The following is a 26,661-nucleotide window of genomic DNA, read 5'->3' on the forward strand; positions in this document are numbered from 1 at the left end:
CCGGAGTTACGAGTAGATAGATGTTGGTCAGTTTGTAAATTTGGCTTAGTTAAATTCAATCCACTTGCGCGCGCAGTCATTACTGATACGACGGAGTTTTCTGCTATTTTCGTTTCTTTACCAATTTTGTCCGTGGTTTCGATTCCCGAATTTGATTTCATGCCCATTGTGCATGTACGGGGAGAATCAATAGATGCGTCAGTTACATTGTGAGTTTTGTTCCCAATAAAAGTTTTTTATACAACCGTGTAAAAGATAGAATTAGTTTATAAAAAATATATTTATTGCGCCGCTGGAAAAGTGAAATTCTCCACATACAAAAGTAAACAAACCGAAAAAGAACAATCAAAATCTACAAGCATGTACCTGTATGTATATAAATTGTATCAAATGTTGGTACTTTTGCCCCCAAATAACTGATTTTTATGTATAAAAATGATTTCGTGTATCTTAACAGGGTAGTGAAATTGTAAAGATTTCATGGAAATCAATTTACTGCCTAATAAGAATATAGTTGCATGATAATTGGATTCATCTGTCTTTTTATAAGTTGACATAGAAAAGTTTTTCGATTAATTTTGGGTAAGGACTTGATTATGTGCACATAGATACATACGGTTGCCCGTAATATTCCATTAAAGTTTAGTATAATATAATAAAGTGTAAGTTCGAGGTAACTCAAAATTCTCGCTAATTTTTGATCAATTTTCCCCCTTCGCAATTTCTCCATCTAACGAATGCATAACATTTTCAATATGTACTCTTTTTTTAAATTCATTAAAGTTCTCAATTTTGATGAAAATTCGTCGAGGTTTTATTTATAAAAAATTAATGAAAACTAAAAAAAACCTTGTTAAAACTGGTCAAAATATTGCGTAGCTAATTAGGTGCTAGCAACTTTATGTTTGTGCAATAAATAAATTATATTACGATAGTTATAGACATAGTAATACATACGATTTATATTTGAAATTATGCCTTTCTCAGAAAAGGTCCAACTGGCCAAGTAGCCCGTTCATGTGCCTAAGACCGCGGTTATTTAAAAAGTAGTTAGTCATACAACAAAGAAAATGAAATGTATCCAATAGCTTACGTGTGACCTGGGATAGTTGAAAATAATTAATTCCAACAAGAAATGACAATCAAAATAGTCTGATACTATGTCTCAAATTCTATGCCATCTTGAACGTGGCATACTAGCTAATTGAGAAAAAGTAGCGGGGTAGCAGTATCGGAATTTGTAGTGACAGTCAAGCTGCACTAAAAGCCCTTGCTAACCCATGCTGCTCTTCGAATTTAGTCGGTGAATATAAGACAAAACTGAACAGTGTTGCAAAACCCACCAAACTTAGTCTTATTTGGGTGCCTGTACATTGTGGTATTACAGGGAACGAGTTAGCTGATAAACTGACTAATGAAGGCTCTGCAAGAATGCCACCAGGTCCTGAACCCTTTCTATTTAACTATGGATTCATCAATGAATCCAAGAGATTTGTTGGAGAGTGACCTCAAACTAATTTTTCCGTTTTACCAACCACATTTTATCTTTCCTATCTCTCTATTCTTTCTACTGAAATTTATTCGGGTGTAGTACAATAGTCTCCTGACTGAATGCTTGGACTTGTCCCACCCCCCACATATCTAATATAATCTAATGTCTCAAATTATGGACATGCTAAATTCCAATGCAGGCCGCATTTTTTCGATTCTTAAGGAATATCCGGCATATAGAGGATCTTATATTGTAATATACTGGAATATTGAAGGTTGGATCTACCAAAAGAAAAGAAAAAACGTTTAAGGGAAAACAGATCGTCATGATATTTATTGCAGTTTCTTATTACTAGATGCCGGAATTTTATGAAATTGAATATTTTTTGCATATTCATGTATTGCTAATTTCAATACGTTGTATCTTGAGAATAAATGAATGTAATGAAAAATGTTAGGCTAAGAAAAACCCACATATTTATTGTATAATTAAAATTAACATAAACTTAACTTAACTCCATGAATGAAAATTTAACTTAAGTGGTAAAATTATTCACATATTTCAATTTTACAAATAAAATATTACGTTCAATGACATTTTCATTTTAGTAGGCGTTCCTTCTGGATGACTTATTAGCATGGACCCAAATTTAATAATCTTCGTTGGAGTGCTTCCTTTAGTTGGGGTTTGTTCGTTTTATTGATTTTAGCGACATGACGAGTTCATCCCACAAATGTTCTATGGAATTCAAGTTTGGAGACTGTGGAGACAAGCAAAAATGTGACCAAAATTCTAAACAGCCTAACTTCCTTTGGGTCATAATTCTGTATTTTCGAAATTCTATAAAGATAAAACAGTTTAGAATTAATATTCTGGGTGCTAAAATTCTGTACACAAATTTATTTTGGGCTATAATTTTGTACTTGTAAAGTTTTTTTTCAAGTGATTATTAAAAACTAAAAAATGAAAAAAATTGGCAATTCATCAATAATATATCGATATAAAACATATACATACTTTACAATCTATGTACTCCTATAACTCTGCCTTCAGTGTACTGTACTATAAGTTAAAACGCGGTGCTAACGTATAGTAACCGAGCAAGATACGAGGTGTCAATGCGCTAAAACATCGTCCTAAAATCCTTTTTTCTAAGATAGTAATCTGTAGAAGAAGGTCACATACATAGTGATTCAGATATAAGGTTTAGCCTTCATTTACCAGAAAGATAAAACCGCGAAATTTTGTGGAATAAGTACCCAATAATCACACAAAGTATGTATACCACAAAAATTGTCGAGATCGGTAGTCTGGGAGATAATGTGGTCGTTATATCTTATAGAGCCCTGATTGTTGTGCACTTGCTTCACAAGCGTTCATCCATTTTTCCCGTAAATACGGTAGTGCAGGAAAATTCAAAAGCCTTATAAATATATTCTAATGTTATTAGCATCCACAGGTTGCAACATCCACGGAAGCAGTAGCTAAATTTTTCCTTAATTCTTTTTTATGATGAAAATTATTTTCGACTGGAGTGTTCGGCTATGTTTTATTTTTCCAACGTAAAAAAGGTTCACACAAAATTCGGTTTCTGCCAGATGGCGGCTAAGAAGAAAAAGTGAAACTACTATCTAAAAATATTTCTCGAAAAAATACCTATAGACTTCTTTGCTTCTTCTGTTTTTTGATTATTATGCTAAACCATTTATGAACCAGTTTTGGTTAAGCTCGTTGGAAAGCCGCAATATTAGCTTTTATTAGTTATAAAATATATAAAAAAAATATTTATTTATTATACCAGCACCAACGTATGCCATTATTGCGCCCAAAAGGAAGAATCATCTGTGAATAATGCGTTTGCCCGGTGACCGTTGTAGCCGAATGGGTTGATGCGTGGCTACCAGTCCGAATTCGAAGATTGTAGGTTCGCATCTCTGTCAAACACAAATGAAGAAATAAGTGTATTTCTGCCATTAAAAGCCTCCTCATAATAATATCCGCTGTTCGGAGTCGACTTAAAACTGTACGTCCCTTCATTTGTGGAAATAGAAGGAGGAGCTCGGCCAAACACCCAAAGCGAATGTAAGCGCCAATTATACATACAAGTATAGGGTGGGCCATGTAAAATTTGCTTTTTGAATCGACTACAAAAAAAAAAAAAACTAATCAATATTTTTTCAAACTTTTTTTTTACTTTGAAGATTGAACATTGTCATTTATGTATGAATAAGACACAATATCGTTCAAATGACTGCCACGACTGGCTTTACAGTAGGCCATTCGATCAACCCAATTTTTAAGCACATTTTCGATTGTTTGGGCTCCAATTTCATGAATGACAACTTCGATTTCGTGTTTTAAAGCATCAATCGTCTCTGGATGGTTCGCATAGCATTTGTCCTTAACGGCTCCCCACAAAAAATAGTCCAACGAGCTTAAATCACAGCTCCGAGGCGGCCAATTGATATCGGCATTTCGGCTGATTATTCGGTTTTCAAAAACGGTAGCCAAAAGTTCGAGTGTAACTTTGGCAGTGTGACAAGTTGCACCGTCCTGTTGAAACCAAATGTCGTCCATGTCATCCTCTTCGATTTTTGGAAACAACTTGTTGAGCATGTCACGGTAACGCTCGCCATTTACTGTAACCGCGGCTCCTCGCTCATTTTCGAAAAAAAATGGCCCAATGATGTCGCCAGACCAAAAACCGCACCAAACAGTGACTCGTTGTGGATGCATTTGCTTCTCTGCAGTAACGTGTGGATTTTTTGAGCCCCAAATCCGACAATTTTGCTTATTGGCGTAGACACCGATGTGAAAATCAGAAAAGAAGAAGACTCACCACTTTGGAAATAGGTTTTCAATATTTCCCAATTTTGTTCAAGCGTATAGCGTCCCGTTTCGTAAATGTCAAACCTTTAAGTAAATTATAGTAAATTATGAACACATTTGACATGTCATTTGTGTTACCATTCTCAAAAAAATAGGTGGTTCAAAAAGCAAACGCTATATGGCCCACCCTGTATATATAAAGGGCTTGCCCAATTCCGTTCTGAATTTTCCTTAGCAAGCTCCTTAATTTGAGGTTTTCGTCTTTGGATACATTAACATCACTTTTCCTTAAAACTGCTTCAGCTTTACCCAACGATAAATTCAGTTTTGTCACAAATAAATCAATGATCTTTCAATCTTGCTTTGAAGAGGTATTTTTTTATTTTTGGGGCTCATCCGAGGAAGTGATCAACATTTTTAACTTCTGTGTATCGTTGCACCTATTTATTTATGAACGCCTTCGACTTCTGCAAATATTTTGCTGCAGATGCACGTGACATTTTTGAAGCTTTAGGGATACGCCTATTAACGCATTAAATTTTTTTATAACGGAATCTAAGTTTGACGCTTCAGTTAGACAGACTGCATTTTATTCTAGTAATGAAGGGAATAATAATTCACACATACTAATAATACAATAATATGTTCCAGTGCCGATAGCCTAAAATATAATGTCATAACAAACGTATAACTCAGTTCGACATTTTTCTTACTTGAAGAATGTGCTTCAATTGGTAACAAAAAGATGAGCGAAAATTAGTTAAATGAAACAGTTTAATAACTTCAGTATATACTCATATATTGATTGACCTTTGTTGCTTCCTTTTGAACATACATATGTACTTGTACATTATACATACTATTTAATTTCAACTTAAGAACAAGCACGTACATATTCAAGGACCGCTAAAAATGCGCACTCTCAACACTTAATAGTGAATTTCACTTGAAAATTCCACTGCTCGTTTGTTATTTCTCAACTTTAAATTACATCTGAAGGCAAATACCACTTAGGGACACATGCATCCAAACCAGTACTCTACGTAGTATGCAGTTTTCAAGATGACTATCATTTTTCTTTAATTCTAATCAAGTCTAAAAGCCTTGCTTTAGTAAAAGAAAACCAATAACACTTCGCTGTGCGTGCGTCTTCGCGTTGATCCAAACATTTTTTTGTTGGCGTTATTGTAAGCGAGTTTGATGACACGTTGACGAGGACGACTTCTAAATGCGCTTGAATTCTTGTTCACCATTTTCGCACATGATAGTCATTGGCTTTCGTTTTCCACATTTGCCTGATTGGATTCTGGTTATAGGCCACAAATGCAGGTGGTGTTGTAGCTTGGTTTTACAGTTGTTTGAAATAAGTTAGAAGTGGATTTTATTTGTATTCGAAGATGTCAGGTATGCGATACTTAGACACATTCATGCTTGCATATATGCGTATGTAAGTATATATATACAAATATGCATATATCAGGCGTGTAACTAGGTATTTTTTCAACGGAGGGGGCGGTCGGTGGGTGGTGGGCACGTTTTGTATAAAATCCTCTCATAAATATAAATACATATATAAAATAAGTAAATATTTGTAGGCTTTCTTACAGAACTTTTTTATAAAAAGTGGGAAAAACTTAAAAATAGGTTTACACATTTAGGTACATAGCTACATATGCATGTATGTGCACATAAAACGAAATAAATATGTTTCATTGCTCTAAAAAATATTAATAATGAAACAAATAAACAACATTTTTCATGACAACTAACTAAATCCAAATCACAATGGACCAAATACAAGAATTTTGTCGCGTGAAAACCAAAAAAGGATAATTTGATTTGAACTCGTCGAATTCAGTAAATTTTCATAAAATTCTCTCCACCGTTATTTATTTATTTTATTCCATCTGAACCGCCGCAAAATCTCCTAACTATAAAAATAATGCAATTTTTTTACGTTTAGTATAGCATTGCCGTCAAGATTCGAGGTGTTATCGGGAAAAATGCTTTCAAAATTTATCTTTTAGATTGAGAATAAACGAATCTAAGAATACTAAATACAGTGGTATACAATAACGAGCTTCAATGTTTGGTGTTTCAGAAACTGTAGGACCGGGTAAATAAAGAAATTAATTTCTTAAAAAATATATTTCAACTCAAATTGCTTTACAAACATTCCTACTAACACATGTATATGTATATGCCAAATGGGCTAAACAGCGAGCGTCTGAGAAGCAAAAGCTTACCCTGCTTAACGCCAACGCGCGGTCGCCGTTTTCGAATGTTTGTGCTTGACTACCATTCGGTAGAGCACGGGTTCAGGACTCACTGTTAACATGAAACACTTACGTATAGAAAAGATGTGGTCCTCTTCAACAGTCAATGGAAAACTTCCGAGTACATTTTCGTCATAAAAATGATCCGTCATTCAGAAGCGTGATGAAATTGTAGGTCCTTTCATTTGTGGAACATCAAGACGTGCACGTCAAATTGGAAGAGGGGCTTAGCCAAACACCCCTTTGATGCGCGCATGACATACATATGTACTTATACACAAAATACTTTTTCAATTATCCGTCTACCCGCACTACATGACACTTAAGGCTATTTGGTTCAATCGATCTATAATTGGTTGTGTGTAAGTATTGCAGTCAGTCAAGCATCCAGGCATTAAGCGCGATTTGAAAACAAGCTTTTAGTGTCTTTGAAGTTGACGTTTTGCTTTATTTTTAATTCAAATTAGTAATACGCGAATACAGAAGAAGTAAAAAGTTTGAAATCAAGGAAATCAAGAAATTCAAAAAGTAACACAGTGCATGTAAAAGTGCGTGCCCGTAAAATGGAAACTAGGCCGTTTACATATCAAAAAATTTAAGAATATTTACAAAAACGAATGAGAACCTTTAAAGCGATGAAAAAATTTAAGCGTTTAATAAAGTGGGCGAGAGTATGTACCCTTAAGAATGCTATTAGTATAGCTTAACCATAGTGAAATAATATAAAGTGTGTCAGCCAGTTTGATGCACGCACATTTGAAATTTCCTTATTTTCAATTTTGATTTTAACCCCTTATACATACCTCTAGATACTGAATTGATATAGTTTTTTCAATAAACTAGGTTGTTCAGTAAGTTTTGCGTTTGATAAGAAAAACACAATTTTATGGTTTCAAATATACTTTATTATTCAGTATAGGCTTCCTGAACATCAATGCACTTATTCCAACTAGATTCCATTTTATGAATTCCTGAATGATGAATTCCATCCCTGAAGTGAGAATCTGGAAGGGCTGCAAAATACTCTTCCACACTTCATCATTATTCGTTTACAAACTGGGTATTTTTTCACCAACTTTTTCCTTCAGCTGGTCTAAAAGGTTACAATAATATTTGGAATATATTGTTTTACCAGTTTGCAAGTAATACGAAAACAAAATTCCTTTCGAATCCTAAAAAACTGGTGATAACAAATTCTTGGCTGACACCTTCTGGTCACGAACTGGTTTCGGAGCCGAAGAACCAGGCTCACACCACTCTTTAGCCTCTTTTTTTTGATTAAGGATCATGGTTATAGGACAAGTCTCATCCATAGTGTTGAATCGACGTACAAAATCCACTTTATCATTTCGAAAACGCTCTAAATGTCGCATTCGAATGTGTTTCTGTTCCATTGTTAGTGAATGCGGCTCCCATTGTGCACACAGCTCTCTGAAACCAAATACTTCAGTCAAAATATTGCTTACAATGCCCAATGAGATGCCTGGGGCTTCTACTAAATCTCTTTCAGTCACTTGAAGATTTTCCAATGTGATTTCCTGTGTTTTTTCTACGATTTCTGGTGTTGTTGCTATTTTAGGACGTCCTTGACGAGGATCGTCTTCAAGGCTTGTACGACCACGTTTAAGTTCAGCAACCCATCTTTCTACGATACTAATTTCATAAATTTCCTTTACTTTTAAGCCTTACAAGAATAAAAACTCAATCACCACACGATACTTGATTTTTTCCATTGTAGAAAATTCTGTGACACGTCGATACTAAACGTCATGTAATCAAAGAATGGATTGACAGATTGAAATAAAAATACAAAAAAAAACAATTCAGGCTAATAGCAACGCCCTCTCTTATCGAACCGCAAATCATTTGAAAACAACCGTATGTACATACATATAAAACAAAAACATGCAGATGTTCAAAAGTTTTGAGCATTTTTTATATTTTTTATCTACGTTTGTATGTATACATATTTACTCGGTCACACGTTCAAATTAAGACATATTACCATGTGCATCCTCCTCTGCTTATAAACAGTTCATTTCTGATTCTTATCACAGTCCCTCACCGCGCCCTAATTGACTATAAAAGGCTTTTACTTTAAAATTTTCAATATGTCTGGAAAAAAACATGCGGTCCAGACAATATATTATATCCCCACATAAAAATAACCTCCCAATACATTAAAATCTAGGCTCAAAACTATATAATAATATCCTACACCAAGGCGTATTTCCTCAATACTGGAAAAAAGCCACTGTCATTCATATCCGAAAATCAAATAATTCCAATTCGTTTTTCCAAAATTTTAGACCTATATCCTTAATAACCTACATGTCAAAAGTTCTTGAAAAAATTGTTTCCAAGAGGATCATGTGGTATCCCAACAAAAAGGATTGATAATTCGCTTATCAACCGGGTTTGGGTGATATCGATCTTTGAACAGTGTGCCTTAAAAGCATTATCTGTCAAACACTACTCAGTCTCGACGTTCTTAGTCCCGACTTTGAGAGAGCTTTCGATAGAATTGTAGCCCACGTCATTTCACCACTTACCCCCTACACAATGGCATACCACTAGGATCTGCTCTCTCGGTAACACTTTTTATTATAGCATTTAATCAGCTCAAATACTTAAATACTCAAATGCATAGTATGTATGTACTTCATTTAATTGACGCTGACGACATTTTAATTTTCTCGGCTTTGAAAAACTTGAATTAAGTTTAAAGCTATCTTTACAGGGATCCCAACTGATATTACCGATTGGTCTAAGACATCAAATTTCCGCAAATAAAAGCACAACCGTCCACATTTGCATGAAAAAAAAATATACCTTTCCTAATCTCTTCCTTGCTAATACACAAACTTCACATACTAACTCATTAAGAGTAGTTGAGTAGTTGGTATAATTTTTCATAAACAAATCACTTACAAAGACCATTGTAAATACCTTAGAATAATATTACTCACTATACTTAATAAAAGGTTTTCCAATACGAGGTGTTATTTTGATATTCAAAGAAAAATGCTATTTTTTAATATAAATGATCGGATGTTTATTTCATTATAAAGAGGAAGGTATGCCGTTAATAGCGGAAAATAACATTAGGCAAATGACCACCACGACCACGCTTACAGGACAATATCCTTTTCATGAAATTTTCCATAACCAAATTGCAGAGTGTTTGCCCTATATTTCCTTGATAACCTCACGAATTCCATCTTTGAGGTCTTGAATCGACCCTGGGCTGTTTGGCGTAGACCTTCTCTTTCACCTGGTCCCAAAGAAAAAAGTCATTCAATCAAGATGTTAAATCACAAGATCTCGGTGGCCAATTGTGGTCACCTCTTCGAGAGATAACACGGTCCGGAAACTTTTGCCGTAAAAGATCAATGGTTTCGTTGCTTGTGTGGCACGTAGCGCCGTCTTGTTGAAAATAAACGTTGTCCAGATCAATACTATCCAATACCGGCCATAAAAATTCCTTAATCATCTCTCGATAGCGCAATCCATTCACCAATAACACGCGTTATTGGAAAATCCTTTATAACGTACTAGTATATGTAAATTTACAAATGCGTAACAACCATTGTACGAGTATAAGTAAAAACACTCTCAGCTTTGCTGCATAAAAAAGGTTTAAATTCATCAAAAACTCGTACCAAAAAGTTCAAAAACTACTAGAACTTTTGGGTTAGTTATAGATATTTTGTCGATATTCTATTGTTGTTAATGTTACCATAAATAACAACATCATGAACTTTAAATGTACCAAAGAAAACAACATTGCATATAATGAAGGAAATTATAAGACGCAGTATCAATGTTTGCTGATTTGCATATATAATTTGGCAAAGTTAGCCGAATTTCGTTTGAAGGTGATCAAAGGCATTGTGGCACCTATGTACATCAATTGTTGTGCGTACAGACATAAGCGGTATTGTGTACGCGTAATGCACCCGAAATGTAATTATGTGTATTATAATTGAGAATCGGGCCACATCTGTCATTAGTTCGGCAGAGGTAAGAGTGTATGATATTGGTTCCTCTTGTGCGATTGTGTTGAGGAATAGTTTTTATATTAAAACATCGGTTATTAAAAAGGATTAGCGTATAGTAGGTGTCAAACGCAATAAGCAAATACGCTCGTGTAAAAATTTCTTCTTCACACATGCTTACACGTATTACACGTAAAACGCAATAGAGATTTGTGTATTTTATTACTTTTTAAATGCCGATCATCTTTCAGATCTTTCATTGTGGGCACTTGGAATGTCTCTCACAGGCCTCCAACTTTCTGCAAATATGAAAAAAGCAGTGCGTCAATGGATGCCTCAGGTATCGAATGAACCAAGATAAAAAAATAACGTCGTTTTCAGTCAAAACAGAAAGCGATGCGCACGGTTTTTATGGATTGCAACGGTATTGTACCATGCACCTCGAAGTTTTTCCAGAAGGTCACACAGATAATAAGAACTATTATTTGGGCGTTATGAAACGTTTACGGGAAAAAAATTCGCCAGAAAAGAAAGGATTTGGGGAAAAAGATCTCGTGGATTTTGCACCATGATAACGCACTGTCGCACAGTGCCATTATTATCGGTGAATTTTTGAATAAGGACGAAACGAATAGCATCCAACAGACGTCGAATTCACCTGATATTGATCGAGCCAAAAAAGGTAGTAATGGAAAAATCTAAGACGCCTCTCTTTTCTATATCCAAAGTAGGGCTCCAGAAAAGTTTCGGGAGCTGGATCAAATGCTGGCTTTAGTGCGTTGCAGTTGATTGGGAGTACTTTGAAGGCGATAATATCACTTTTGAGGAATAAACTAGTATTTTGAATTTTCTGAATATATTCCGGGATCAAGGTGGTATGTCACCGGAACGGCTTATTAGCATGGTTTCTCTGACCGAGTGTGGCAAGGCATCGTCTTGCTGAAATGCTTGCTGATGTGTGTGATGTTATCCTATTGCTTTTGAGCTTGATTCTGTTTCTCCCATACTAATGGATTTCTTAATTATCCTCCTCAATGGATTCCACAAACCGGTGCCGGTTCCTTCGCCGATAGCGAGTGGGTACTGTACTACCTTACTTTTTTGTTACTTCGACTAGCTTCGTCGATTTCTCTGCACATTTAAATCAATTACCCTTTTTCTGCGAAATCGCCAAACTGAGATTACGTTCCTTGCCTCAGCGGCCCACCCCATCTGAAATGTTAAAATATAATTATTTCACAGATATTGGGATGCTAATATTAAATATACAATTAACAAACTTGGCAGAGAAAATTGTGACACTTATCTTAAGTCACAATGCGTTCGTTTCTTCCTCATCATCAGGTTTCTGTTGGTGAGTCTTGTAGCTAATCAAATATAAATTTTCCGGAAGCTTCTCTTTTAGCTCTCGTATTCCCTGGAAATGCAGCATATCGATAAAATTTATAATTAACATCAATTACCACACAAATTTCTATATAAATATTTTAGTATTTGGCTGTGCTTTATACAATTGCAGCACAACCGATTGCGGTATTCAAAATACTCCAGATGTACTCGGAGGTAGCAACAAAATGGTGCGGAAGCGCTAGTTGGATTCTGAAAGAATCACCACTTTAACCAACCAACTCGTACATAGGATATGAAGAGATGGTTACTTATTAAAAAGTAATTCATATTTTCTCCTAAAATATCCAAAGATTTTTTAAACTATAAAATTCAAAGCAAATATTAGGAGGAAATGATGATTTTTAGAATTCGATGTGGGATCGAGGCATTCACAGACTGAGAAGTTCATTTTTTCATTCATGAAGACCAGGACAAGAATTCTAGAAAGTTTGCTTTTAAAACTACTAATTTGAATAAGGTCTAAACTTAAAGGGTTATTCACAAAGTACGAGTCCGCGATTAATTTTTAGGAATTAATGTATAATTTTTAACTATATACATGTAAGTAGACCCAATCAATATTTGGTAAATTTAAGTTATCAATAATACAAAAGTTGCATGTGCTTTGTATATTATTATCAGCACTGAATGATGGAGTATAGTCACACAAATATAAAAAACTGTATTACCACGCACGAAGATGCGTACAGATCGGGTACATGTAGAAAAGATTGGATTCAAAACATAATATTGGTTCTCGCTAAATTCAGCACAATTCACAATTATGTCATAATCCAGATGACCACTAATAGAAAACAAAGTTTTGACTTAGTTCTGAGTCCAGAGGCATTTTGGCAATCCTTAAAGACTTTGAAACAAGTTCCTCCCGTACGTTGTCAGTCATGTGTTTTGCTGTGTAGTAGTATCCTTCTGAAAAAATTCGTAAGGGTGAACATTCACATCAGCTGGCCAGATTGCAGAATTGAGAAGAAACGAACAATGCAATAATGGGGCTCCTAAATTAATTAATTAATTGACTCGCTTTACAATAATATTTTGACATCCACCTCTTTATTGACGAGCATAATGCAGGAAATTAAGCAGAAGTCAATAGTCTGAGAAGTAACGGAATTCTTGAAAGACGAAAGGTACAGCAGTTTCATCCGACGAATAGACGGAAATTTAGTCTTAACATATGCAAAGCTAGAGTTCTTTCATTCAATCTCAATAATAGTATGTGCGGAGTAATAAGTGGGTTTGGGAAAGTTTTATTATGTCATTATCGATGTGCACGCATCTATTAAAAAGTGGGCGCGGCACGGTCCGTTTTTCAAAGTCTTACTTTCGTTGTATTTATTTTTGGGATTGTACGAAATTTGAGTAATTTTGCTTCGTTTAAAACAGAAATATCATGATTTTTTATTTTCTGAAAATTATAAACTTGGGCAAAGAACAATATGTGTATTAAGTTTCCTTGAAATATATTAATTTTTGCTCTAAAAATATCAATCAGTAAACAAAATTTAAAAAAATTAACCGAAACTTTTAGCCACTCAAATTCGTATTTTATTTTACTAAAAATGTATCTGGAGCTATACCATAAAAATTATTATTATTAAAATTATTAAAACTTTGACTAAAGAAATTAAAATTTTGATAATAACTAATCTACATTCTTTGATTATTTAAAACCAAACCAAATCTAAATTTTTCTTTAATACAGTAAGAATTTATTAATAAATAAAACATACTTCACTTTAAAAAACGACACAATTATGTATTGGAGTCACTATCTCATTTTGTATAAATAGGAAGTATTTTTTTACATAAGAAACGTTTTTGAGAGTTGGTTTTACTGTTTCACAGCACGAGAATTGTGAGGATTTTGAAAAAGTTTCGTTTTTTCGTGTGCAAAAATGGGGTTTCATGTATAAAAGAAGCGATTTTTTCGTAAAACGAGAAATAAAAAAATTATTAACAATGTATGAAATTCATAGTGTGTATTGATAATGCATATAGTAATGTATCATTCTTGGTAATGTATTGTATATTATATAAATATGCAAATATCTCACAAAACGTTAAAGGGGTGTAAATCAACACTGAAACATTTTTGAGAGCGGTGAACAGTCCCCAAATAAATTGGGAACTATTAATTTTTACTGTTTATTTTATTGGTTTAATGCTAAAGCAACTTTCGAAAATTTTCAAAAATTCTCCTATTTTGTACAATTTCTTTCCCACTCATAATGGGTCACTAGTAATTTTTTAGCACATGGAATTATTGTTTTATTGACGAGTACCACTTGATAGGGCTCTCACTTTTTTAACATTGCGCACTTGCACGTTTTGTTACTTAATTCGCATTTGTATAAATGAAGAACACGACATGCATATTTAACAATCGGTGAAACGATTACGAATAAAGGCCAGAAAGTAAAAATACGGAAGTTAAAGAAAGTATTAGTGGTGATTGCAAATCATACATACATACACAAATATTCGAAGCTGTACTTATTGTTTATACGCCAAATTTTTCGGACACCAATTCATACGAGTAGTTGCACAAAATGTGTTAAACAAAAGGAAATCTTTTAAAAATTGACAGTGCGAAATATTTCAGGAAATATACAATATTAAAAACAATAACAATACCTTTGGATTGGCATAATACCATATGAACATTTCAACACGTTCGTGGACGTGAATGCTTCGCATTCATTTCATATAATTTTATATAAACATAAGATTTTAGAAGTATTTTGCATTCCGCAGTAGTCAATAGGATTTTCCAAATTGGTTTACATTTAATTTTTTGAATTTTTTAAGCCGGCACATTGCATTGGTTAATAGATGTGTTTCCAGTTGTGTGTGTTTTTCTAGAATTTGTGCATATATAAGTTGTATATTTTCTAATGGGTTTAATAAAATTTAGGATATCATAACTGGTAATAAAAAAAACACATTACAAGCACTTATGTAAAAACATAGCTATGTAATATGTATACATATTTTTGTTATAGAAATCGCCCTGTTGGGCTTACATTTAAAGTGCACATATATAGGTATGTACTATATGTACATTTAGGTTCAATATATACTCGTCAACATAGGTTAACACGTTCGCGGACAGGAAACATTTCAAGGAGGTCAAAAGATATAGCCGCTTAACCTATGTTTACGAGTATATATTGAACCTAAATGTATATATAGTACATATATATGTGCACTTTAAATGTAAGCCCAACAGGGCGATTTCTATAACAAAAATATGTATACATATTACATAGTTATGTTTTTACATAAGTGCTTGTAATGAATGATTCGTAATCGGATCGTCCCGCTTTCTTCTTTCATTATGTCATATCATACATATCTATGTGTTGCCTCGTTTTTTTGAGTTTGTTTCAACCTACATATGTGTGTACATTCACGTTCTGTTCAGAGTTTGATTGCATGCGGTCTAGTGGGTAGTGCAATAAATAATCGTCAATTACGCGACATTTAGGTAGCAAATTAAGTGATTGACACTTACAGTTTTCCCTTATCGGAAACGCTATGTAATTTCTGTTTACCAAATAGTTAACTGGATACGTGAGTATCACAAGTAGTTTGAATAAATCATATACTATATACCTATGTGTGTATCCATGTACTTATGTATATGTACATATGCATATTACTAGTTTGGGGAAAAAGTAATCCATTTTGCGTAAAAAAATTAAAATGATGGATTTCTTTATATATAATATAATATACTAACTTTAACCCGCGGCCCCGCTCGCGTAGGAGTAGTTTTGAGGAATTTAGGATATGTATATAAAAAAATTACAAACAATAATTTCATAGAAAATAATTTTTAATAATAACCATAATATTACAATACCCGGAATCCGTTACTATGTCTCGATGAATAAAATCAAAACAACCAATCAGAAAAATATCAAGCAAAATTATTTTTATTAATTTTCCATCTCAAACCGTTTTTGAACTTTGCATTTAGGTCATAATTGAACAGCTTATGCAGATTATAAAGTCTAGAGTGTGCTATAAATAGTGGGAAATACGAAAAACTAAGATTTAATCCGCGGCCCCGCTCGCGTAGGAGTAGTTTTGAGGGATTTAGGATATGTACCTTCTGCTCAAATATGATCGAGACGTTATCAATAAAATGGTCCGTGGATGACATATGGCAAAAATAAATTTTTTGTTTTTTGGTAGGAATAACAAAATTTCAAACAAATTCTTTGTTCAACTTGAATTTCCATCGTTAAATTCGAAGAACACACTCGAGCTTGACTTGTTTACAGTAGCACAGAAAAGAAACTATGTGACATATCACGCTGAAATTTGCCATGTAAGCTTATAACAGTCCTACCAAAAAACAAAAAATTTATTTTTGCCATATGTCATCCGCGGACCGTTTTATTGATAACGTCTCGTTCATATTTGAGCAGAAGGTATATAAAAGAATTAAAAATAAATAATAAATAATTGGCGCGTACACTTCTGTTAGGTGTTTGGCCGAGCTCCTCCTCCTATTTGTGGTGTGCGTCTTGATGTTGTTCCACAAATGGAGGGACCTACAGTTTCAAGCCGACTCCGAACGGCAGATATTTTTATGAGGAGCTTTTTCATGGCAGAAATACACTCGGAGGTTTGCCATTGCCTGCCGAGGGGCGACCGCTATTAGAAAAATGTTTTTTTTTTTTATTAATTTTGCCTTCACCGAGATTCGAACCAACGACCTCTCTGTGAATTCCGAATGGTAATCACGCACCAACCCATTCGGCTACGGCGGCCGCATATAAAAGAATTACAAACAATAATTTCATAGAAAATAATTTTTTATTAATAACCATAATAGATATTACAATACTCGGCATCCGTTGCTATGCCTCGTTGAATAAAATCAAAACAACCAATCAGAAAAATATCAAGCAAAATTATTTTCATTAATTTTCTTTCTCAAATCGTTTTTGAACTTTGCATTTGGGTCATAGTTGAACAGCTTATGCGGATTATGAAGTCTAGAGTGTGCTATAAATTGTGGGAAATAGGAAAAACTAAGATTTTTTAGATTAAATTGAAGCAAATATTCGATTATTAGTGACGAATGAGAGTGGTGGAGCGGCCTGGGGGTTATGGGAAGGGAGTTCCATCATAAAAACATGCCTATAACCTTCATTGGGTGAAAATATGAATATATAAAAATTTTTACGTCATTTGGTGTTGTCGTTTCGTAGTGATGCGCGGACAACGTACAGATATTATAGTATAGATTTACATATACAAAAGTTCATATACATACATATAAAAAAGTTCACCGTTCACCCCTGAGAATAAAGTATTTTTACAAGGCAATTTCGGACGTAGAGGCCCCCTTTTCACATTTTTCTTTATATCTTTAAAATTTGCAGTCGGATTTTAAACTATCATATATCGGTAATTTTGTCGAAGAGAATACTTTCTAGTTCCAAAGTTCATTTATCTCAATGGCTATGGCGATCACCGATGAACAAAGTACGGCCCACATGTTATCTAAACTCGAGAACCGTCAGAAATATAGCCAACTTGAGTCGCATTCATTAAATTGAATTTTGTTTTTATAAATTCATCTTGTGGAAGTTTTGAGAATATGGCAAGTAAGTACGTGAACGTGGTACTTGATTTCTATAAATTTGGAACAACATAAAACTGTCTCCTCGAGATCAAATCATTGTTATATCATATTTAAGATCCGAAGATCATTGCACAGTTCCATAAGTAAAAAAGCTGTCAAAAAATGCTGAGATCCCCCAATTTCAAAATATCCTTTCTGTAACATGATTGCATTGAAAATATTTAAAAATCATTAAAAAAATGCATAAAAAAGTTAAAAACGAGGTGCTAATTGAAGTATGTTAAAAAAAGAATTGTAAAAGTTATTGTAAATATTCTTAATTAAAAATATTATAAATTTATAGAACGCTTCGCTTCATTTAAGCCAAAGGCGTTTCAATTATCACTTTGGGTATACAACCATCTTATTTGCAAATGCAAATGGGGATGCAAGTTAAAAATTCCATTCAACATGGAAATGAGTGTTCACATGAAGGTGGTGGCCTCGGTGATTCTCACAGTGCAAATAATCACAATCATCAAGCTATTACATAGGATGCTGATAAGTGTATATTTCAAACATTAAATTGTTTTAACTTAAATGCCTATATGAATCACAATTTCGTAGGTCAGGGCCATGGCTATGGCTGTGTGAGCGATCGGAATAGACCAGGATGTTGAATTTTTAGAAACGAATCAATAGTAAATCGAAACGAAAAAAACTACTAGGTACAAAAAATTATTCAAAATGGCGAAAAGCGAAACCTTGTTATTCTTTCAGTAAGATAATATTCATTTCAATTAACTGGATTAGTAAACTTTTGTCTTTTTTTTCTATGTTTATATTGTGTACATAAAAGTAAACATGCAAAAACCTGTTAAAAGTTTAAAATAATGTTTTTCTACTGTTGTGAACGAAGTTTACTAGTTGCTGTTCAATCAAATGACGATCGTTTTGATTCCGGAGTGAAGTGATGGATCCATGTTTCCCCATTGTCATATATCAATGAAAAATTCCGGTTTATTACGTTTAAGTATGACCAATGTGTGTTGGTGACGTTCTTGCTTTTAATCAACAGTGAGCAAACACGGCACCCACTTTGAACAGAGCTTTCTCATAGTCTTTTGATATCTTTACGATGTCACCTAAGTCATGCGACTTCTATTTTCGATCACTCAAAACGATTTTGTGGATTTTTTTTATGTTTTCTGGTGTTACCGCCTCATTTGGATGTCCACAGCGTTGTACATTATCGGTGTCTCTACGACCACGTTTGAAGTTAGCAAACCATCGTTTAATTCTTTCCCATCAAAAACCGGTGTAAAATTAAGATACGAAACGCTTTTTGATCCATTGTTTTGAAAATAGCAAAAGTAGTGTCACTCTTAGCACAATAACTCACGAACTAATCAATAGAAATCATGAAATTTTAACAGCTGTCTTTTTAAGGTTAGTACTAACTGAAAACGGCGGCCGCCGTGGCCGAATGGGTTGGTGCGTGACTGCCATTCGGAATTCAGAGAGAGAACCCTGGTTCGAATCTCGGTAAAAGATCAAAAATTAAGAAAAAGTTGTTTCTCATAGCGGTCGCCCCTTGGGTAGGCAATGGTAAACCTCCGAGTGTATTGCTTTTTGCCATGAAAAAGCTCCTCACAAAAATATCTGCCGTTCGGAGTCGGCTTGAAACTGTAGGTCCTTCCGTTTGTGGAACAAAATCAAGACGCACACCACAAATAGGAGGAGGAGATCGGCCAAACACCCAAAAAGTGTGTACGCGCCAATTATATATTGTATATATATTATATATATGTATACTAACTGAAAAAGAGGTTACTGCAATAAATCTGGGGCCATCTATGTGTTGGGGTGGGGCTTTTCAGCCCATGTGTTAGACTATACAACACATGTAAAACCCCTATTTAAAAAAGCTATTAATGAAATTATTCCATTAAAGATTAGAATACAATAAAAAAATTGCTTATTGTCATTCCTCCGCTCGCTATCTTTATGTTCGATTATCTTAGCGAAGTTTAGAGAGGCGTTGCGGGGCTTTGACGCGACGCCACCAAGACTTCGGGAAGAACAGGGGATTGAGGTGGCAGTTGAGAAACTCAGCTCTGCCTTAGTTGAAAGTTTTGAGTCAGCCTGTCCAATTCGACCTCTCCTTGATCGGACTCCCGTTCCGTGGTGGAACCGAGAGCTCCAAACATTGAGGCGTGAGTCGAGAGAACTTCTAAACCGGGCCCTCAAGATTAATCTTGCTGAGGACTGGGAGTGATACCGTCATATTAAGACGAACTACAAGAAGCTAATTTGTGAGTCGAAAAGGGTTTCTTTTAGGGAATTCTGCGGCGGTATTGCGTCTCTGAGTGACACAGCAAAATTGGTTAGGATCCTGAAAAGGATCCAACCGCAAAGCTGGGGTCATTTAGGAAATCTGATGGCTCCTTCACGGAGAAGCAAAGTGAGACATTCAGCTTGCTGACGGACTCTCACTTCCCTGGAAATCAGATAAGCTTTGGTCGGTAACAGCCCTCAACGAAAGCGGCTGCTGTCAGAGCTGCTACACCTTCTCGGCGTGACTGGTACGTGGCCAGGTCTGTGATGAACGAAGCCGCCATTTGATTTGCCATCGAATCTTTTGGCGGCTGCAAGTGCCCCGGACCAGATGGCATTTATCCCGCCATACTGAAGGAAGGCACTGAGTCAGTGACTGCAGCCCTGAAGAAAATCTTCACTGCATTCTTGGCACTGGCTTATATACCACGCTCGTGGGGGATGGTGAGGGTCGCTTTCAGCCCTAAGGTTGAGAGAGATAACTAGACCAGCCTCAAAAGCTTTAGACCTATCAGCATGACCTCTTTCATGCTGAAAAGTCTCAAACGGCTAGTGGAGTTGCATATGCGTCAGAAGTAGCGTGAATTGGTTTCGTTCAATGCTAGCCCAAATAATCGTCACGGTGCGGGCGGGGGATCAAAGCGGCCATCAAAGCCACGGTCAGCAAATGGGTTACTACAACCCACAAGCGAGCTTGGCAGGCTGAGAGAGGCAGATGGACTAAACTGATGTTACCTGTCATGTCCGAACGACTGTCGCAAACTCTCCTGTCATTAAGCAGAAGGGAGTGCAAACAGCTGGTCGAATTTCGAGTGCACAACACCATGATAATCAAAGAAAACGAGTAGCATAACTTTCACTCTTGACCGACTTTGACGTGGTTTTTTTGGATTTTGGCTCATGTGGATAACGCCATTCAGCTGCCTTTTAACTGGTTTGCATGTTAAACTCATATACCCACGCCTCATCACACGTTATGACGCCCTGGATAAACTTTGGGTCCGAATGCACTTGCTCAAGTATGTCTTCAGCCAACTTCTTCCGATGAATTTTTTGAAAGATATTGGACTCTCTTGGAACGAGTCAAGCAGCCACGCGTCTTATGCCCAATTGATGGTGTAAAATGTTGCGCCTTGATTCGTGAGACACGCTAAGGTTATGAGCTACCTCCCTCAAACTTAAATGATGGTCTTCCAGCACCATTTCCTTGACTTTGTCGACGTTTTCATCCGTTGAAGGCGTTGATGGGCGACCAGATCCTGGCAATTTTTCCACTACGTCTCAGCCCTCTGCAAAAGCCTTATACCGCTCGCAGACTCGTGTTTTTGGTAAATCACACTCGCCATAGACTTTCTGCAACATTTTCAACAATTCAGCACACGAAATCTCGTTCAAAACACAAAATTTAAGACACATTCTTAGTTCTGCGGTTGACTGATATAATTAAGTGCCAAAAACAAGCTAATTGACAGATCACGCTCAAACTCTGCGACACTATAGAGGACAGTTGTACCAGCGTTCCAGCACTCCATGTATGTAATTTTTTTCCATGGCAACCATGTTAAAAAACTCTCTGTGCATTTTTTCATCAAAGTGGCACACCAAAAAATACGTATTTTCCAGAAGTAGTTCCAGTTCCAGCAGTTTTCACGGAAAATGCCGTTTTCTTAATATATTTTTCTGCCAACAAGATTTGGTGAAATCCCGATCCTAAATCATTGCTCGAGAAGTATGTATTTTGCCCTTCCTAAATTTCCCAAGTTCTCATTGGTATCCGAAATAGGATATTGGTTAGGAATGGTGTATTCATTAAATTTTTTGTAATGAATAACCATTCGAAGTTATTGTGATCCATTCGGATTTATATATTTTTAGTTACTACCCAGATTAGAGAATTATATGGCCTTATTATTGTATATGTTTTTATAACATATCGTTTGTTTACTCGTTTACAAAAGATTGAACGGATAAAGGATATGGGTACTGCCTACTCCATATTGGATTATTTTTTCAGTCTAATTTCAGCTTTAACATCTCTCCGATTTACTCATATTTTGTTTAAAAAATTACATTCGATGTCTGTCTATTGAAATGTGTGAGCTTTTCTCACCCAGTATTGAGTAATTACTGCCGCCGTAGCCGAGTGGGTTGGTGCGTAACTACCATTCGGAATTCGGATGAAGAAAGAGTTTTTTCTAATAACGATCGCCCCTCGGCAGGCAATGGCAAACCTCTGAGTTTATTTCTTCCATGAAAAAGCTTCTCATAAAAAAATATCTGCTTGTCGGCTTGAAGCTGTAGGTCCCTCCATTTGTGGAACAACCTTAAAACGCACACCACAAATAGAAGGAGGTGCTCGTCCAAACACCCAAAAAGGGTGTACGCGTCAATTATGTAATATTATATTATATATATGTATGTAAATGTTATATATAATTATCTTCTTCCCAATATGATAATACATTTATTTTAAAGATTTTTAAAATGTAATTTCAGTTTAGAATCTCAAGAATGTGCGCATTTCAGTTACGCCTCTATTATAATGCAAAGTTGATTAATATGAATGTGCTCACGATCGCATTAGCAGTGACGATAGCAGTGGAAACTACAGGATATGAACTAATTCAAATGATGCCAAATGCCGCTTCGAATGTACTACAAGCGTCATCAACTCCGCACAGCAATAATGAGACCCCACATAAAACTTTCCCAGAGCAAATTGGAAAAAAAGAAGAATTTTTCGAAAGCAACTCAAATCAACCGCATTCGAGACGAAAACGTTTGGTGTGGATAACTGATGATGGCCGACTCGCGTTACCACCAGGCACCTCACTTACATTTACCCCTACTATAGCAATGCCTTTGGTCCGACATCCACCAGAAGGATTCTTTTCAAATGTATCAATTAGCTTCCCATTGACAAGTGAGTAATTACTAATATGATAATAGTATACCTAAGGCGAATTCGTAGAAGGCGACTTCAGTAGAATAACAAGAACATTTACATGTATCATATTTGGTTTTGCAATTTGGTGATTTCAATGTCAAAATTTCAATTAGAATATAAACAAATAAACAGGGTAACAACATAGAAGCAAGATACTTGACATTCAACAAAACAAATCAGCTGATATGCCGAAGCCGCCTTGAGTATACCAATTCAAAGGTCGACCGGTATATTGTGATATTACAGTTCAGTTGTGATATGATCAGATGAAAATGTGAATTAAATTGTGTAACTGAGCTATAGATAAATAAATTCCGTAATGTAATAGAACAGAAGTTCAAGGCTTCAAAGAAATTTCCAACATCTGCATTTGCCAAATGGATTTAAAAATTGTAATTAAAACATAGGTAATTTTATACACAAATTTTAAATATCTCACTTTAGCAAATGAGGAATTATTTTAAATTTGTAATTAAAAAGAAAAAACATTTAAGTACAAAGAATAGTTTCACTTATCTGTGAACTTTTGAGCTTCAGATTTTGTTGCTACTTGGTAATTTCGTTGTATTAGGGGTGTATTTCCAAGTTATTACTAATCAAATTTTTGAGTCAGCTTTTTTCAACGATTTTTATCTCGATATTTTTTAATAAGTATGGTAGGGAATGTTTTTTGAAAATGCACGCTGGCTATTAAAACGTTTGTATGAAACATTATCCGCACTCAAACAACTGATTTTCAAATAACAAATTATATACATATATAATATATACATACATATAGATATATTATATAACTCACGTTCTTGTAGTTATAAGTCACAACGAAAGATTCCGCATCTAACGTTATCTAGCGGATCGAAATACAATTTTTCGAGCATACCGACAACAAATCAATGGTCTCTTGAAGTAGTACAAAAAAAATATATATGTATATTGTTTCTCTAATTTGATGGTTTGAATATTAAAATCAGTTCATAACTTTCCACAAATTCCACGAGTTTTCCATGAATTTAAATCAGAATTTAAATAAAGCGGTCTGACTCAATAATATTTATGCCGGATCCAAATAGGGTGGGGAGTAAATATACCAAATTTAAGAAAGTTTTCTTATGGGTATTCTACTGCCCAATTTTTTTTCAAAGATTTACTTGCGTCACTACGACATCACTAGTGTCCATAAATTTAGAGGCTGGAATTTCTATGTTTACTGAAACGCAAAAAGAGTTGGCGCTTTAAATACATAATAATGAAGTGCTATAAATTTAAGAGTCAATCCTGCAGTAAACCACCAATGTTGTGATATGATGCAAAAGCGTACTCACCGTACTCATTTAATGTGGCATTTATTTAATACTGGTAAAGTTGCAAATATTATTAATACGATTAAATGAGCGCACCTGTGACAAGATGTATATAAATTTGATGAATTATGTGTTTCTAATAGATAAGCATCCAAGCGAAAAACTCAACGCGGTAATTTAGGTATGGCTATACGCAAAACAAAAAAAATGCCATCAGCTTGCGGCATTAAATGAGTACCATTAATCTATTTACGAGATAACCGATCACCATAGACACTCTTATTTGTTTTAAACATACGTATAATGTTTAATTTTTTATCTTTAGTTGATTTTGACAAGCTCGGCTTGACGGACGAGTCGAACCCACTGGGTGATTTACCACCCATTTTCACAAGACAATTTGGTCGGTCAACAGGTCACGTGCTTGGGGATTACATGGCGCGTTATCTCCACTACAAAAGTAAACGTGATTTGGCTGCTCAAAGTGAATCCTTCGGTAAGGAGTCTCCTTTTTTTCAAATAAGAAAAGAGAGACAGAACGAAGAAAATTTGGACCTACCCCGACTGCCAGAACGTTTTAAACATGCATTCCATGGTGGAGAGAGGCATGTGTATCTAATTTTTCAGCACCACATCAATAATTTATTATTTAAATTTTTAGAGTTATGCTCTATGGAGTTGTAGAAGATTTACTTGGGACTTTCGGGATTAATGGCAAGGCATGTCTTCTGCGTACCATATGCGAAGTGCATTCCCGGAGTATAAATCATTTTGGCGTTTTCGGTGAAATAACGAAATTATTTTTAACGTAGGTTAAATTTTGAAGTACTATATGGTTAACAAAAATGTATTATTTTTCTGCAATGTAGCGCAACTAGTTCACCATTCGCTGATCTGATACCGGAATATGTTCGTGCGCAGGAAATAGGAGAAGGCCGCAAAGCTCCTGGTGAATGTTTTCCATATTATAAACAGTGTCCAAAGAGTATATTTAAAGCCGCACAGAAGGAGAAATATAGGTAATAGAAAATTATTTTTGTGTAACATAATTTCTTAAACTTTCTCTAGTTATACTTTAATAAAGCAGTTACTAAAAATATAAGCCATTTTTGTGGGACATATTAAATTTAATCAAATGGTCGAATCAAAAGATATGTTCTTTTTGTTTTTCAAACATATCCCTTCTGCAACCATTGTGAACAGTAGCGATAACATTTCTTTTTTATTTTATCTTACAGGGAATCACATTCAGACAATTATGGGGAATCACGAGACAATGAGGTTATCAAGCAAAAGTTGCCCGATGAATTAAATAGGTTCACTTCTGTGAAGTCAACCGATTCGCCTCATGAAACCAGACAAATATTCAGCATGTAAAAAAACACCTGTTAAAACACTACTTCAAGCTGTGAAGGAAATTAATTTTCATGAAAATGCATAGCTTGAGTTAGTTTTCAATGAAAGTCATTTTTTAGCAAATTGCTCATCAGTCTAAGTCGAATTTAATAGCTAATTAATCTTTTAATATAATTACAGTATTTATTGTTCTTAAATGCGTATTGCGCATTGGTATGTGTAAATATTAAATTGGATGATATTTATTCTTCCTTAGAAAATAATAGTGAATTGTAAGATATAAATTTATTATTGGCAAATATAAGTTATTAAAATACTATGGGTTTTAATTAGTTTAATTTTTATTTCCTTTGCGAGAGCAAGGGCAGCCCATTTAGTCGGCGAGTTAATACAACAACAATTGAATTCCATAATTTTGTCTAAATACCTGACTACTACATTGGCAGTCGAACGATCATCTGCAATGACAACTCCGGTGAAATTTGTAAAATTAGCGACGAGATTTGCAATGGAATTTGTGACAATTGCGATTAAATTCTGCAATAGCAACTCGTATCTTCTGGCGACTTGATCTGGCTTGTCATCTGCTGTCAAGGTAATTTTATGTTTTTGATGCCTGTAGGTTCTACAACTTTCGTGTTTTGCTGGAATATATACTAGTCGCGGTTGTTGTTGCAGCAGTATACTTATGTCTGTCAGTGTTATATAGATCACCGATCATCTTCATCTAGCTCATCTAACGGTAGGCATAGGAAACTTGATACATATTTGGACAGGTTGGGTCCAGAGGGAAAGGGGTGTTAGATGAGTGGGTTTGATGGTTTGATGGTCAGAAACTGCTGAGCAGTTTGTTGTGTTCTGGTCATGTAGGTGTTGTAGTGGAGACATCAAAAGGCAGCCTGTCGCTGTCCGAATGACAGTGTTTTGGCAAGTCTGAAGCTTCGTCCCCTGTGTATCACTAGTTCCAGCCTAGTTCACTAGTTTAGAACAGACCGATCAATTGCTTTAAATGTCTCCAACAGTATTTCTTTGTCTTTGCCCCAAATACTGCCGATTTGAAGACTTTGTTGCTGTTTTGGAATTTAGTAGCAATTGCGGTTCTGTGCGCAGAGAAGGATATCAAACTGTTGAAGG

At 35.1% G+C, this 26,661-nt stretch overlaps 1 protein-coding gene across 3 annotated transcripts; it reads left to right on the forward strand.

The window, feature by feature from the left end:
* On the forward strand, nucleotides 1–25,812 carry LOC128859831 (uncharacterized). 3 transcript variants are annotated; one of them, XM_054096924.1, is made up of 6 exons: nucleotides 1–209; nucleotides 22,425–22,846; nucleotides 24,497–24,776; nucleotides 24,833–24,979; nucleotides 25,041–25,190; nucleotides 25,410–25,812. In XM_054096924.1, exons 1-6 carry the CDS (start codon nucleotides 160–162, stop codon nucleotides 25,546–25,548), a joined length of 1,188 nt encoding a protein of 395 aa, XP_053952899.1. In that variant the 5' UTR covers nucleotides 1–159; the 3' UTR covers nucleotides 25,549–25,812. The 3 variants fall into 3 exon arrangements, with proteins under 3 accessions (XP_053952899.1, XP_053952900.1, XP_053952901.1); XM_054096925.1 differs by having other exon boundaries at nucleotides 2–209; nucleotides 22,420–22,846; nucleotides 25,410–25,811; XM_054096926.1 differs by lacking the exon at nucleotides 1–209 and adding an exon at nucleotides 304–368 and having other exon boundaries at nucleotides 22,420–22,846; nucleotides 25,410–25,811.
* The last annotated feature ends 849 nt before the right edge of the window (nucleotides 25,813–26,661 follow it).

Source organism: Anastrepha ludens, chromosome 4, assembly GCF_028408465.1.
Source record: "Anastrepha ludens isolate Willacy chromosome 4, idAnaLude1.1, whole genome shotgun sequence".
NCBI lineage: Eukaryota > Metazoa > Arthropoda > Insecta > Diptera > Tephritidae > Anastrepha > Anastrepha ludens.

Coding starts and splice junctions, on each gene's coding strand:
- LOC128859831 (XM_054096924.1), top strand. CDS start 160: ATGCCCATTGTGCATGTACGGGGAGAATCAATAGATGCGTCAGTTACA. Junction 210..22,424: donor ATAGATGCGTCAGTTACATT/GTGAGTTTTGTT, acceptor ATTTCAGTTTAG/AATCTCAAGAATGTGCGCAT. Junction 22,847..24,496: donor AATTAGCTTCCCATTGACAA/GTGAGTAATTAC, acceptor TTTTATCTTTAG/TTGATTTTGACAAGCTCGGC.